The sequence below is a fragment of the Capsicum annuum genome, chromosome 5, assembly GCF_002878395.1.
Source record: "Capsicum annuum cultivar UCD-10X-F1 chromosome 5, UCD10Xv1.1, whole genome shotgun sequence".
NCBI lineage: Eukaryota > Viridiplantae > Streptophyta > Magnoliopsida > Solanales > Solanaceae > Capsicum > Capsicum annuum.
The window spans coordinates 13401733-13417391 of record NC_061115.1 but is presented as its reverse complement, the minus strand read 5'-3'; the positions used below and the strand labels follow the sequence as shown (position 1 = coordinate 13417391).

Genomic DNA, 15659 nt, shown 5'->3' with positions numbered 1-15659 from the left:
AAATGCTTTATGAATGAACACTCACTACTTATAGCATGTTTGGCAAGTTGTTTTTTAAAAAAGTGAGGTGTTCGGCTTATTTTTTGAAAAAAATAAGTGGTTTCGAACAGTAGCAGAAGTTATTTTTTAGAAGTACAAAAAAAAAGTGAAAAGAAAAATACGTCAAAATATTTTTAGAAAATTCGGTTAAATACTAAATGCCACTCAAAAATGTTCTTTAAATTTAATGATCCTACTTCTCACCAAAAGTATTTTACAAAATTTAAAGTTGATTTTTGAAGTTTGATCAAACGGGCGATACTCTACTAGTAAATAATTATAAGCATTATAAATACAAGTCCTATAAAAATATTAAATGTATAAGTATGTCACAGTTGATAATTATATATAAGCACTATAAATACCAAGTCCTATTAAATATTAAATGGAAGTATGTCACCCTGTGTATACACAATACATCAGTGGGATGTATAAATAAGAGGTAAATTCAGAATTTAACTTTGATAAGTTTAATTTTTAAATTTAGGGTTGAAATTCTGAGTTCAGAATTTAATATTTGTTAAATTTATATTTAAGCTTCAAGGGTAAATTATTGGGTTCGGTTGACTCCGTAGCTCAAAGGGTCCATCCACTATTATATGCAACAATAGAGTTTAAGTTCTATGCATCAATGCTTATAGATTTTTTTTTCATACCATTAAATTAAAATTGATCTAATAGATAACTCTTCACAGTAAATCGATGTGCTAACTTGAAATAAGATTATAATTTGTGGCCAGTTAAATTGCACCGATAACGGAGAATAATGTATACAATTAGATTTTTTTACGACAACCATTCTTTATAATAACATTTGTTATAGCAAATAAGTCTTTTTTTGGAATGCATTTTTCATGTTATATTATATGTTCTTTATTATAACATTTTGTTATAGCAATCAAAAGTGACAAACGATATTCAGGATGGCCTAGCAATGCCGGCAAATAGAATAAAAGAAGCGTTTGACTATTTCATGCATGCTCCACTTGATTTGGGGGATATAGCTCAGTTGGTGGAACTTTGCTCTTGCAATTAGGTCGTTGCGATTATATATTGGATTGTCTAATTTTTCAAGGGCAATGAAAATATCTTGTATTTGAACTAGTGAGTCACTTTTTCTAAGTAATGTAGAAGAGGACCAAAATGTGCCACTGAAATTCTCTATTGAGACAAAGACGTGTTGTCATGAACCTAGAGGAGGTAGGATGGACAACTGATCACATTTAGTATGAATCATACATGAATGATTGTTAAAATCAATAGCTCTCCGGGATTTCCTAGAATATAGAATAACTATGTACAAACAAGAACCAATCCCAAGAAAATGGCAAAATAAACTGGATTACTTCCTCCATCTCATTTTAGTTGGATATATATCATTTACACGATGATTAAGAAATCATCAATTGAATGATGATTTTGATGATTTTACCCTTTGCTCATATTATTGATATTCATTGGGCGTAGAAATAGATATTGAAATTATAATTGTTCACATCTAATGTATACTATTAATTATAGGGGTAAAATGAGAAAAAAATAATTAATTCTATCATGATTTAGTAAGTGATCAACTAATATAAGATATTTATTTTTAGTAAAATGACCAAATAAAATGGTACGAAGGAAGTAGAAAGTAATACCACTCTTAGACCCCTTAATTTAAGACCAAATCCTAGAAAGACTAAAAAAATATAATGTATTGGTTCAAATAAATTCAATATTAATAAAAAGATTAAAAGGAATAATTTTATGATTTTATTAACATGACCAGAAAAAAAAGAGGTTTTTCTATTTTTATGATACTTCTTAATTGTTAATTAAATGAAATTGATTATTAAAAAGTTTGACTTTGTAACTCAAATTGTTGAGAAGAATAAAAAGGAGAAAAAGCAGGACTGAAAATTAATTAAATGTTGGGATCCTTTGCAGCCCCAACCAACACATGAATCATTTATTTGTACCATAAAACAAGTCAAATAAAAATGTTATAGTAAGCAGTAACAAGTAAGCAAATTGTCCCACTTAATTTATTGCACTTTCCTTCCAAATACAGATAGTAGTTCCCTGCTTCATCTGTCTATTGGTTTGTTGGGCTGAAAGCCCAGTCTTAAAGGCCCATCCATGTTGTACATTGTAGGCCCATGAAATTATGTCTAGTGTCCCCTAAAGTGTCCGGTCTTGGATTTTTGTTCCTCAAATATCTGGTCTTGAATTTTTATTAACCAAAGTGTGTGGTCTTGCTCGTGATGTTTCGGTGATGTATATGATTTTTAATAGATAATTTATAGTATTACCTTGTGGACAGGGATGGATCTATTAAGGCCCGTGGGGGTGGCACACCACCCGCAAACTTCGACGGAAACTCTCTATATATAGTTGTATATATATACACATATAGTTAAAAATTAAGTCTGCCACCCACAATAACAAGGCATTGTCTAGTGCGGGTGGCAAAGTGTTACTTTTGTAGCCCCAAGGCCATGTGTTCGAACTCGGCTAGTTGACTTTTATAACTATAATGCTATTTTTTTACTTTTTTTTATTTAATTGTTTAAAAGGGTATAATCAAATATCTCTCATTAAAATTTTTAAAAAAAAAACTATTTCCAAATCAAAACATCGACTGAGACTCTCTTGTTCTTGAGGTTTGCTGCTGCTGCTGCTTTCTCTCTCTCTGCTTGCTCTCTTTGTGATACAAGATCGACCAAGAACACACAAAATACACACTCAAAACAGTCCACAAGTTCAAGAGAACCGAGGACACTTTGAGTGACCTCTCTCGGATTCAAGATCTACAATAAGAACACAATGTAATGAGGTGATTAACACTTATTTTTAGCGGACAACAAACTAGATTAAAACATGAGAATGAAGAACACGAAGAACAACAACAATATTATTAAGAACAACAAACACACAGCTACAAGAAACAAAGGAATAGATAGATAGACTACACAAAGATGTAGTCTTAAGAACCCAAGAGTCTATTCCACTCTTGGACCCTTAACACCACGCACAATGATTCACCTATCTCTTACGTTGAAATAAGAGGGACCTCGATCTCTCAAGCATCCAACGTTTCCAAGCTTGAATCCAACACGAGTGATTCCACACTCGAGTTGATTTCCTTAGTTACTATGTTTCGGCCAAGAGGCCATTCTCTCAAGAGAGGGTGTTTCAATGTTACAACTTTCAATATTCAATCAAAACTAATGACTAAAATCCTACATCATTCTATTTATAGTGTATTACAAATAATAGGTAAAATGACCAAAAGGTCCCTTTAATGAAATGTGACCAAGGGAGCCCTTGGAGTGCAAGTTTAGGGTCGGTTTTGGTATGATCCAAGGCCTTCTCCATACTTCACTTGGATGTTTTATTAGACGGATCTAATGCATTCTCACATATGTGCATCCTCATGGTCGTATCCGTATCATCCTCCCCTTCTTGAAAAATGATTCGACCTCGAATTCGCTCCTTGCAAAACCAAAGAAGGACAAACAAACAAAACATCCTCATGACATGAAGGTTAGGATTAGCAAAATACACACACCACATACCATGCCAAGGTGGGACAAACTTGGAGTATACCCACGGGTCCTTTGTGTTGAACATGAAAACCTTAGTATAAATGGCACAAAGGAAGAGGTCATCATCAACAAAAAGAGACAAGGAAGAACCTTGCATTCCTTCATTAGCACCCACAATCAAACATTGCTTGTCATCTTGACCAAGCATCAAGTAGGAAGTGTAGAAATTCCCACATTCCGGAAGGGTGCCGAGGTCAAATGGGAGAAGTAGCCAAGGGTCTAAGCCAATATTAGCCCTTCCTTCCCCTAGAATGTCACTCCCACAACCACGTATGACATTTGTCTTTAAGAGAAGACTAACATTCAAGAATAGAGAGACACGACCTAGAAATCCTACCTCAAAAAGACATATGCCATCATTTACAACATTTCCATACACATGATCTCTATAAACAAAACTACTAGCATGGATTTTACCACACAAGATGTTCAAAAAGTCACGTGCACCATCAAGATCAACTCTATAAACACCATCACTAACTTGAGATTTTTTAAGCACGCCACATATATGCTAAAGTAGTGGAATACATTCATGAGTAAGTTGATCTTCATTCACATCCTCACTAGTTGTTAGAAACTCACATACCAACGTAGACTCATCTTGGTTCGTATAAGGGTCAACTAGTGTGTGAGTACTCTTGTCAATTGGTGATAGAACCCTGTTCAAGTTATAAGGGCTAGCACTAGATGGACATAAATCATTCTTACAAGAAGAATCAATTTCGTCATCTAAAGGATCAACTAGTGCTTGCGTACTTACAACAAGATTTTGGTCCTCACGTAACCTAACATCACCAAGAGTATCACCATAGGGAGACTCAAACACCTCTGCTCTACGTAAATTTTTAACTTCATCCAATTGGCCACTACTAGCCACATCACAACATTCTAAGTTTATAGTAGTATAGGGAATAGTGTTTTACCTCGTAGCTCACATGAGCTACGGACTTCCTCTTGACGTGTGTCCGGGCAACCCACTTGCTCCCTTTGACCAACCATATGATCCAACCTTTCATTTGCCATAGCTAGGTCTCGGGACATAGTGTCAAGGTAGGCCAAAATGACATTGGTGGCATTATTGTCCATGGGTTGAGAGGTTCCCTTGTAATTGTACCTAAAAAAAAAAAATAACTCACCTACAAATAAAACACAAGTTAGTTCGAAACAACCTCACCACTCTCTCGCGCACTTGATCGTCTCACACTTGGTTTCACAAGTGTTGAAAGTCGATTTGTACTTCGCGAGTGATTGAGGGTCGAGTCTACTCTTGTCCGGAATAGATTTTCGTTTGAGTTGACTCAAGAAAAAATTGTTTACGGACTTGAACCAACAAGATACAATGAGTTTACAAAAGAGAAAAGCACACAACAACGCTTAACACGAATGAACGAACACAAAGACTAACTAACAATCTAGTAGATGCGTACTAGTTTGACAATTAGTATTGGAACCAACAAAAGTGAAACTAAAGAACAACAAAAGGAAACTAAGAGATCAAAAGTTTGAGCCAAAATTATTGTGTGAACAGTAATAAGGATGAAGTGAGAGCACGCAAATGGTTGCGGTTTCTAACAATTTTTGTTGTCCAATTTCAAGTCTTTGGTCAATTTACAATTTAGGAATTGGAATTTGGTTAATGGAGGGAGATACAAGTCTTAGCGCCCTTTTGAAATTTAAACACAAAAAGTCTTGACTTGACTTGCACTTTTCCTCAAAACATAGGTCCTTGTTTTGTGGAAAATGGTTGAGATGTGATTGACTAGTTTGTGAATGATGGTAAGTCTTTTAAGACTAACAAAGTTCTCACACCTTTGGATCTAAATTTAACTTTATTTTAACAAGCTATAAAGGTTGTGAAGAACTTCAAGAACAACATCAACAATTACCAAGAACAACCAACAACAATCTCCAAGACACCAACAATTTTCACACGGCCAACTTCCAATTTTCACAATACAATATCTTCAACACTTGGCCAAGACAACTACATCTTCAAAAAAATGGTTCTTAGGCCACCAATGAACAATAATATCACGTGGACAAGCTTATAACAACAACAATATGAAGACCACAAGGCCAAAATAGTCCACCACAACAATGTTTCAACAATAATTCGGTCAAGCCTTATGTTCACAATAACAACTCCAACAAAGTAAGCTCAAACTTAGATTTAGAATCAAGAGTGTTAGAGATGAAGAAAAATAACACTAGAAACAACAAAACAAGTAAAAAATCTTGGCCAAGACACAACAATAACACAATTTCAGCCAAGAACACAAAATGGACAAATTTGCTTCTTTTTTATTTTTCTGTTTTCTAACAATTTTTTTTAAATTTTCTATCAAGCAAGCCCAAGATTGATCTTATAGGAACAATATAAAGCCATGATTTGATACCAAATGATACAAGATCGACCAAGAACACACAAAATACACACTCAAAAAAGTCCATAAGTTCAAGAGAATTGAGGACCCTTTGAGTGACCCCTCTCGGATTCAAGATCTACAACAAGAACACAATGTAATGAGGTGATTAACACTTATTTTCAGTGGACAAAAAACTATATTAACAACATGAGAATGAAGAACACGAATAATAATAACAATATTATTAAGAACAACAAACACACAGCTACAAGAAACATAGGAATAGATAGATAGACTACACAAAGATGTAATCTTAAGAATCCAAGAGCCTATTCCACTCTTGGACCCTTAAAAACACACACAATGATTCACCTATATCTTACATTGAAATAAGAGGGACCTCGATCTCCCAAGCATCTAACGTTTCCAAGCTTGAATCCAACACGAGTGATTCCACACTCAAGTTGATTTCCCTAGTTACTATGTTTCAGCCAAGAGGCCATTCTCTCAAGAGAGGGTGTTTCAATGTTACAACTTTCAATATTCAATTAAAACTAATGACTAAAACCCTACACCATTCTATTTATAGTGTATTACAAATAATAGGTAAAATGATCAAAAGGTCCCTTTAATGAAATGTGACCAAGGGCGCCCTTAGACTGCAAGTTTAGGGTTAATTTTGGTATGATCCAAGGCCTTCTCCATACTTCACTTGTATGTTTTATTAGACAAGTCCAATGCATTCTCACATACGTGCATCCCCGTGGTCGTACCCGTATCACTTTGTAAGTTATATTGAAAAATTATTTTATTTTTCTTTCTTGAGTCTAGAAACCCAAATTTGGAATTATCTATTTATCTTGATAACTTGATTTAGGAGAAAGTGTTCTAATTTTGTGATTGAGATGGAGAATTTTTTCAAGAAGGTTAATTATTCATAATCAAGTTCTAGTAATGTCAATGTCAATCGTTCTTGTCTTATAACTGACCTCGATTTGGGTTCACTTAAAGCCGATCTGGGAGAAAGAAGACCTATTTTTGATTATGATCCTCGAATACGATATGAAGTGAGAAAATATTATATTGAAAAGGGGTCTTGTCAACCTGTCTTGAAACCATATCCTTCAAGTGAAATAAGAGGTAGAATGCGTCAATTTGCTTTAAGTTGGTTTAAAGGTTCACATTCGACTTGGTTGGAATATAGTGTGGAGAAAGATGCAGCATATTGTGTTTGTTGTTATTTGTTAAAAAATAAATTTGTTCATGAAACTATGGGTGATTTTTATGCATCAAAGGGTTTTAAGGGTTGGAATAAAGATCTTGAAAGATTTCGTTTGCATGTCTGTAAAGTTAATAGTGTTTACCACAAATGTTATAATAAGATGCTAGATTTGTCAAATCATCGTCAATCAATTCAAGTTGTTCTTGACAAACATTCTCAAAAGGTAAAAAGTGAATACCGAATTCGTTTGGAAGCCTCAATTGATGTGGAAAGACTTCTTTTGTATCATGGATTGACTTTTTGAGGTCATGACGAAAGTAAATCTTCAACTAATCAAGGCTACTTTTTAGAATTTTTGCAGTGGCATAGAGACAAATATCCGGATGTGGGAGAAGTGATATTAGATAAAACTCCACAAAATTATACTTTGACTTGTCCTATGATTCAAAAGGATATTGTCAATGCTTGTGCGAAAGAAACATTAAAAGTTATAATCGAGGACTTGAATGAAGATTTCTTTGGGATTAGTTGATGAATCCAAAGACATCTCACACAAAGAACAAATGGCTCTTGTTTTGAGGTATGTTGATAAGAATGGTGAAGTTTTAGAATGATTTATCGGTCTTGTCCATGTTAGTGATAGATACATCGGCATGCTCATTGAAGAAAGAAATTTATTATTTGCTTTCCGATCACTCACTAAGTTCATCCAACGTGGACAAGGTTATGATGGAGCTAGTAATATGAAAGGAGAGATAAATGGTCTCAAAACTTTAATTATGAAAGATAGTCCTTCGGCATATTATATTCATTGTTTTGCACATCAATTGCAACTAACACTTGTTGCTATTGCTAAAAAATATTTGGAAGTTGAAGACCTTTTGATCATATTACTAATGTGTTGAATGTTGTTAGAGGATCTTTTAGGCGTAGAGATTTACTTCGTCATCACCAAGCCAAAAATTTGAAGTAATTAATTGAGTCTGGTGAAGCTCATACCAGAAAAGAATTACATCAAGAACGTGGTCTTCAAAGACCGGGTGATACTCATTGGGGATCACATTTCAAAACATTGGATAACTTTCTTGTTATTTTCTCATCTATTTTTCATGTGCTTGAAGTGATTGAAATTGAAGGTTCTACCTCAAGTGATAGAAATCAAGCGGAATATCTTTTGAAAAATGTCAAAACATTCAAATTTGTTTTTATGCTTCACTTGATGTTGAAAGTGTTGGCCATGTCAAATGAGTTGAGCAAGATTCTACAAAAAAAAGATCAAGATATTGTTAATGCCGTGGAGTTTCTTAACATCTCAAAGAAAATATTGCAAAACATGAGAGAGAATGGGTGGGAATCTTTGTTGAATGATGTTTCTTCATTTTGTGATTCACATGATATCTTGATTCCCAAATTAGATGAGCCTTATTTTCCCAGAAAATCAAAGCGTAAGTGTTTAGATGTTTGTTATTCGTACCACTTGCATGTTGAAATCTTTTGTGCGGTGATTGATGTGCAACTTCAAGAGCTTAATGAGCGTTATGATGTAGTGAGTAGTGATTTGCTTCTTGGGATGGGTAGCTTGAATCCTGTCAATTCTTTCTCTAACTTTGACAAAGGTAGAATCATGACTTTAGCAAAGTGTTATCCAAGTGAGTTTGATGATAGAAAGCTTCGAGATTTGAATTACCAACTTGATAACTTCATAATTCATATGCGAGGTGGTAATTCCAAGTTCTCCAACTCGCAAGGAATTCGTGATTTGGTAAAGGCATTAGTTGAGGCAAATCTTGTAGAAACTTATTCACTTATTTATTTACTTCTGAAGTTGACTTTGATTTTACAAGTCGCTACGACAACTGTTGAGAGAGCATTCTCTTCCATGAAGCACATAAAAAATAAAGTGTGAAATAGTATTGGTGATCAATATTTAAATGATTGTTTAGTATGTTACATAGAGCATGATGTATTTACAAATTAAGCAATGATATAATCGTTGATCGTTATCAGAATATGAAAACTCGTCGTAGGCATTGTAATGAATTATGGATATTATGATATTAGTAATACTATTAAAATTTTAAGTTTGGTCATTTTATTATTGATTGATTTGTTAATTTTCATATAGATCGAAAAGATGAATAATCCGATTGAATTACTTGGCACCCGGTGAGTTTGGATCCTGGATCCGCCTCTGCATGTGGAGTCTTGTTTTCTTTATTATCTAGCAGTGTATGGTTGTTGTGTGCTTTTATATTTTCTGTTTGTTGTACTATTATCTGTCATGAGTTGAGGTCTATCGGAAATAACCTCTCTTACTTATCTGAGATAGTAATATGGACTGCGTACATTTTACTCTTTTCAGACCCCACTTTGTGGAACTACACTGGGTATGTTATTGTTGTAAAATGTGTGGTTTTAAATTTTTGTCTCTACTAAATAAGTTTTAGCATTGGCCTATGAGGCTGAACTTGTAGCCAATTGAGTAGGTTCATTGTATTAAAATGTTAGAACAATGATAAACTGTATTAAAATGTACAAGAAATTCAAAATAAACTTGCTTGGATTAGAGGCACAATAATACACTTCTTGAAGATAGTTGAAGTCTCTCCCACGAGCAAACGGAAGAATTAGTAACAACTCTATCTTCGGGATTCAACTAAGCCACAAAACAAGTAGCACTCAAGAATGTTGCTCTTCTATTCTTGAATTGGTGATTTCACCTTTTGATCAATGTCTCTCAAATGTTTTTCAAGGAGAAAGTAATTTTTTTGAGTGCTTATCTTTCCAAACAAAAGAAACACTATTTATAGGGTAAAATTTTCATGCAACAGAAAAATATTAATTAATTAATAGTAAATAAATTTATGAATACTTTAAAACAAAAAGTAACTTTTTTTAAGAACCTAAAACGTATAATTTAAAGAAGAATGAATTTGAAGAATGAATTTGTCAAATTCATGTTCTTTGTAACTCCATACTTTTAACTAATGCATTTGTTACAAAAATTAATTGAAACATAACTCAAAATCTTTAACCGATTTATTTGTATTAAAATTTATTGAAACACAACCTTTAACAATAACAATCCCCCAATTGTTTCAAAAAATTTTATCTTTAAAAATAAAATTCATTTGAGACATCAATCTAGCAACATGCATCAATAATGGTATCTTTTGAACTTGAACCATTAGCTAGTGAAGACTTTCTAAATCATTGACTACTTAGTGAACAAATCTAGAACTAAGTGGTTCATTGAATGAAGTAGAAAAATATTCCACACATATTACTATGTTCCGGTGAAAATCAAAATTCTTTGACACCTTCCGGTCATGTGTCCTGAATCCTTTTAGCTAAGTGCTTTAAGATTTCCCTGTTAAAATCTTATTAAAGCGGCCTCTACTTCGCACTTAGTGCAGTGAATTCATCAAGAGTATCTTTGTATACTCCGACCAAATAGTCTATGAATTTCATTAAGAGAAATTAATCTCATCCTCCTTTATAGTAAAATATTTGTAAATCTATCAAGAGTGTTCCTACACACTTCAACCGAAATCGGTGTGTAGACTTATTAAGAGAATATAATCTCATTCTTTTCTTCTGTAGGAATACTGTCAAATCTATCAAGATTATTATTATTTACTCCAACGTAGATCGGTCTTATAGATTTATCAAGAGAGAAAAAACTCAACTTATGCACATCTACTCACTCTCTAGGAAAAAGAAAATTTTATAGATATGCTTCACAATTGTAACTTTACTTGTTTTTCCCTTTGAACCCAAGATTACATCATTAGGTAGGGTTTCCATAAAGTACAATCAATCTACAACAGGCTTTATTCCCATCCCATTACAAGTTTGTACCACCAATTCCTTGCCTAACCCTTTAGACAAGAGATCTATTAAATTGAGTTTGGACTTCACATATTGAAGCGATATTATGCCATCCTCCAATAATCTTCACATATGATTGTGTTTGAGACGAACTTGTCTTGACTTGCCATTGTAACAATCACTTGAAGCTCGAAATATAAAAGCTTTATTATCATAATATATAGTCAAAGGTGGTATTGGCTTACCTCATAATGGAATATCTATCAGCATACTCCGCAGCCAATCAGCTTCTTCTCCAGTAGAAGACATTGCGATAAATTCTGACTCCATGGTTGAGTGAGTAATACATGATTGCTTCTTTGATCTCCAAGATACTGCTGCTCTTGCCAAAGTGAAAATTCAGGCAATAATAGATTTTGAGTCATTCGGATCAAAATTCCAGGTAGCATTACTGTAGCCTTCAAGAACTGCTAGAAAGGTAGAATAATGTAGGACAATATTAATTGTACCCTTCAAATACCTTAAAACACGAATTAAGGCATTCCAATGCTCAACTCCAGAGCTACCAGTAAACTTGCTCAAAATTTCTACTGCATAACCAGTATTTGACCTAGTACAATGCATGGAATACATAAGACTCACAACTATTAACAAATCCTTCTGGTTGTTTCATGTAGACTTCTTCGTCTAGATCTCCGTTCAGGAATGCAGTCTTTACATCCATCTGATGAATCACAAGACCATGAATTGCTGCTAAAGCAATTAGGAGACAAATAGAGGTCATCCGAGCTATAGGTGCAAAAGTATCAAAATAATCAATATCTTTCAATTGAGTAAAATCTTTATTTATCAAACGGGCTTTGTACTTATCTAAAGTACCATCGGATTTTATTTTCTTCCTAAAATCCATCGGCAACCAATTGGCTTACATCCAGGAGGAAGATCTGATAATATCCATGTATTATTAGACAATATAGAATGCATTTCATCATCAATGGCTTCACGCTAAAAAGGAGCATCATGTGAAGACATAGCTTCAGCATAACTTTCAGGATCCTTGTCAACCAAATGAGCTTGAAAATCAGGTCCAAAGTCTTTTGATTTGGCTGATCTTACGTCTTGGTTGACTTTATTCCAATAGCTCTACTATTTTTCTTTTAAGATGAGAAATAGAAGAACTTGAATCTTGTTCAAAATAATCTTTTTTCTTGGGAAATATATGCCAAAAAAAGTTAGCATGTAAAGATTCAATAATTGTGTGAGGACTTGGAGTCTCAAGATTTAAAAATTTATAAGCCTTACTGGTTTGTGAATAACCAATAAACACACAATCTACTCCTCTATAGCCAATCTTGGTTAAATGTTGATCTGGTAATCGAACATGAGCCAAGCAACCCCATACTTTAAAATAATTTATATTTGGTTTTCGATTATTCCAAAGTTCATATGGAGATGCATCATGATTCCTGGAAATAATTCTATTCAAAATATGACATACTGAAAGTAAGGCTTCAGTCCAAAAATTTTCAGACATACCAGATCCATAAATCATAGAATTAACCATTTTTATGAAAGTCCTATTTTTTCTTTCTGCTACACCATTTTGTTGTGGTGTATAGGATATGGTTAATTATTTTTTAATGCCTTCTTTCTTACAAAAATTAATAAAATCTGACTTTAAGTACTTTCCACCTCTATCAGACCTAATTGATTTAATTTTCACACTCAATTTATTTTCAACTTCTGCTTTATATGTTTGGAAAGTCTCAAATGTTTTATCTTTTATTTTCAATGGAAAGACATAAGTATATCTTGAGTAGTCATCAATAAAAATGATAAAATACCTCTTTCCATGATGTGACAAACAATCCATCTCACAAATATTAGTGTGGATTAATTGCAAAAGTGTGAAAGTCCTTTCAACTGTCTTAAAGGGCTTCTTTGTAATCTTGCATTTACTACAAGTAAGACACTTAGTAGTATGATTCTTTCCACAATCTTTGATTAATCCATTATTCACCATAAGTTGAATGGATCTAAAATTCACATGTCCAAGACGTTCATGCCATAAGTCCAGATACTCCACAAGATAAGCAGAAATATTTTTATTTTCAATATTGAGTTTAAACATTCCATTTGCAACATAACCTTTTCCAACAAACATGTCATTTTTAGATAAAATAAACTTATCTGCCTCAAAAACCATTTTAAAACCATGCTTTGAAAGAAGCGTACCTGACACCCAGTTCTTTCGAATATCAGGAACATGCAATACGTCCATCAATGTAACTATCTTTCCAAAAGTAAATTTTAGTTCAACAGTTCCTTTTCCCACAACTTTAGTAGAGGAGGAGTTTCACATATATACAATTTTACCGTCCCCCACTAATTCATAAGTCTTGAAAGAATTTCGGTTACCAGATATGTGACGAGTTGCGCCGGTATCTATCCACCATTCCACTTGATCTTCCACTACAAATGCTTCTGTGACCATTGCCACAAGATCATCTTTTTTATTTTTATTTACTTTTTCTTTCTTTCTTCTTTTCGGCTTTGAGAATTCTACAATCATGCGCATAGTGACCAACTTTGTGACAATGATAGCATTCACCAGATTTAAAATTGGCACCATTACGCTTGAAATTTGTAGTCTTCTTTGCCTTTGAAAAAATTTTATTTTCAGATTCCTTCTTGTTTGATTTTTCTTCAACCATATGAGCTTTCATGACAGGTTCCTTCAAACTATTATTATCGCGCCATTGTGTCTCTTGTTCAATTTGCAAGTGTTGCAACAATTGTTCAAGAGTCAAATCTTCCTTTTTGTGTAAAAGTTCGTACTCTTTCCAAGATAGAGGAAGTTTTGATATAATTGCACCAACATGAAAGTTTTCATCAAGAGCAATTCCAGATATAGCAATTTTATTAGCTATAAGTTGGAATTCTTGAACTTGTTCAGTGATTGACTTGTCATCAACCATTTTAAACTTCATATAATTTGAAACGAGAAATTTCTTAGAACTCGCCTCTTCTGCTAAATAAATAGCTTGAAGAGTGTTCCATATCTCTTTAGCATATTTGCATTTAACATAATATTGATTATAATATTTATTGGACATTCCTCCAAGAATATAATTCTTGCACAAATAATCATCATATTGCCACTTGGCAATTTGTTCTTTAATCAAAGTAGCCTCATCAGATGCTACCTTAGAACTAGGAGCATTAGGACAAAGTTCTTCAAGAAAATATGCCAACTTTAATCTTCTTAAAAAGAATTCCATCTTTCCACACCATCTAGGAAAGTCTTTGCCATCAAATATTTCAAAATTAGGATTAGGCAAAGATGGAATACTATTTGGTATTGATGTAGAAGCCATTGAGACAACTATCTTCAAATTGTTAGAACAATGATGATAATTGTACAAGAAATTCAAAATAAACTTTCTTGGCTTAGAGGCACGATAATACGCTTCTTGAAGATAGTTGAAGTCTCTCCCACGAGCAAACGGAAGAATTAGTAACAACTCTATCTTCAGGATTCAACTAAGCCACAAAACAAGTAGCATTCAAGAATGTTGCTTTTCTATTCTTGAATTGGTGATTTCACCTTTTGATCTATGTCTTTCAAATGTTTTTCAAGGGGAAGTAATGTTTTTGAGTGTTTATCTTTCCAAACAAAAGAAACACTATTTATAGGGTAAAATTTTCATGCAAGAGAAAAATATTAATTAATTTATAGTAAATATATTCACGAATACTTTAAAACAAAAAGTAACTTTCTTTCAAGAAACTAAAACGTATAATTAAAGAAGAATGAATTTGTCAAATTCATGTTCTTTGTAACTCCGTGCTTTTAACTAATGCATTTGTTTAAAAAATTAATTGAAACTTAACTCAAAATCTTTAACCGATGTATTTGTTTCAAAATTTAATGAAACACAACCTTTAACAATAACATAAAATGTTCAGAATGTTTGTCATATGGGCAAGAGTTAAAACAATTATCTTATGGGAAAGATATCTAAATTCTAAGTTTTGCTTATTAGACAAACCCCTGTGGTTAATTATGTTGGTCAAATATCATGAAATATCATGGATATCTGTCTTATGGGCAAAGAATTAAAATGTCTGCCTTATAGGCAAAATTTACTAAGCAGGTTAAAAAATCAAAACCTTCTCTTACAAAGTTCCATTTTTGTAAGACTTTTTTTTACGGGAAACAAAATAACAACACCAAGTTCAATTTAGGGCCATTTCTCAACTTAACATATGCCCAAATGGTGGCCTGACCTTTTAAGTAGAAATTTAATCAGGTAGCTACTTTTAGGATCATTATTTAATTTTTACTGTATCCAGTATTTGCAAATTATTTACTTTGTCCATCTCAACTTATATGGCATCTTGATTTGACATAAGAATTAAGAAAGGAAGGCCTTTGATACATGTGATCTAAAACAAAACCCATACATTTATGTGGCTATAAACCATTTTCATTGGAGGTAAAACGGAAAATGTAAGGTTAAATTATTTCTAAATATAAGATTAACAAATATGTTGATATCTTCTACCAATCTTTACTTTAAGATCATAGGATTCAAAAGTCTTTTT

The 15659-nt window shown here is 33.1% G+C and overlaps 1 protein-coding gene across 1 annotated transcript; it reads left to right on the top strand.

Moving 5' to 3' along the window:
* Positions 1-7783: 7783 nt before the first annotated feature.
* On the top strand, positions 7784-9126 carry LOC124898425. Its single transcript, XM_047412073.1, has 2 exons — positions 7784-7800; positions 8223-9126. Exons 1-2 carry the CDS (start codon positions 7784-7786, stop codon positions 9124-9126), a joined length of 921 nt encoding a protein of 306 aa, XP_047268029.1.
* The last annotated feature ends 6533 nt before the right edge of the window (positions 9127-15659 follow it).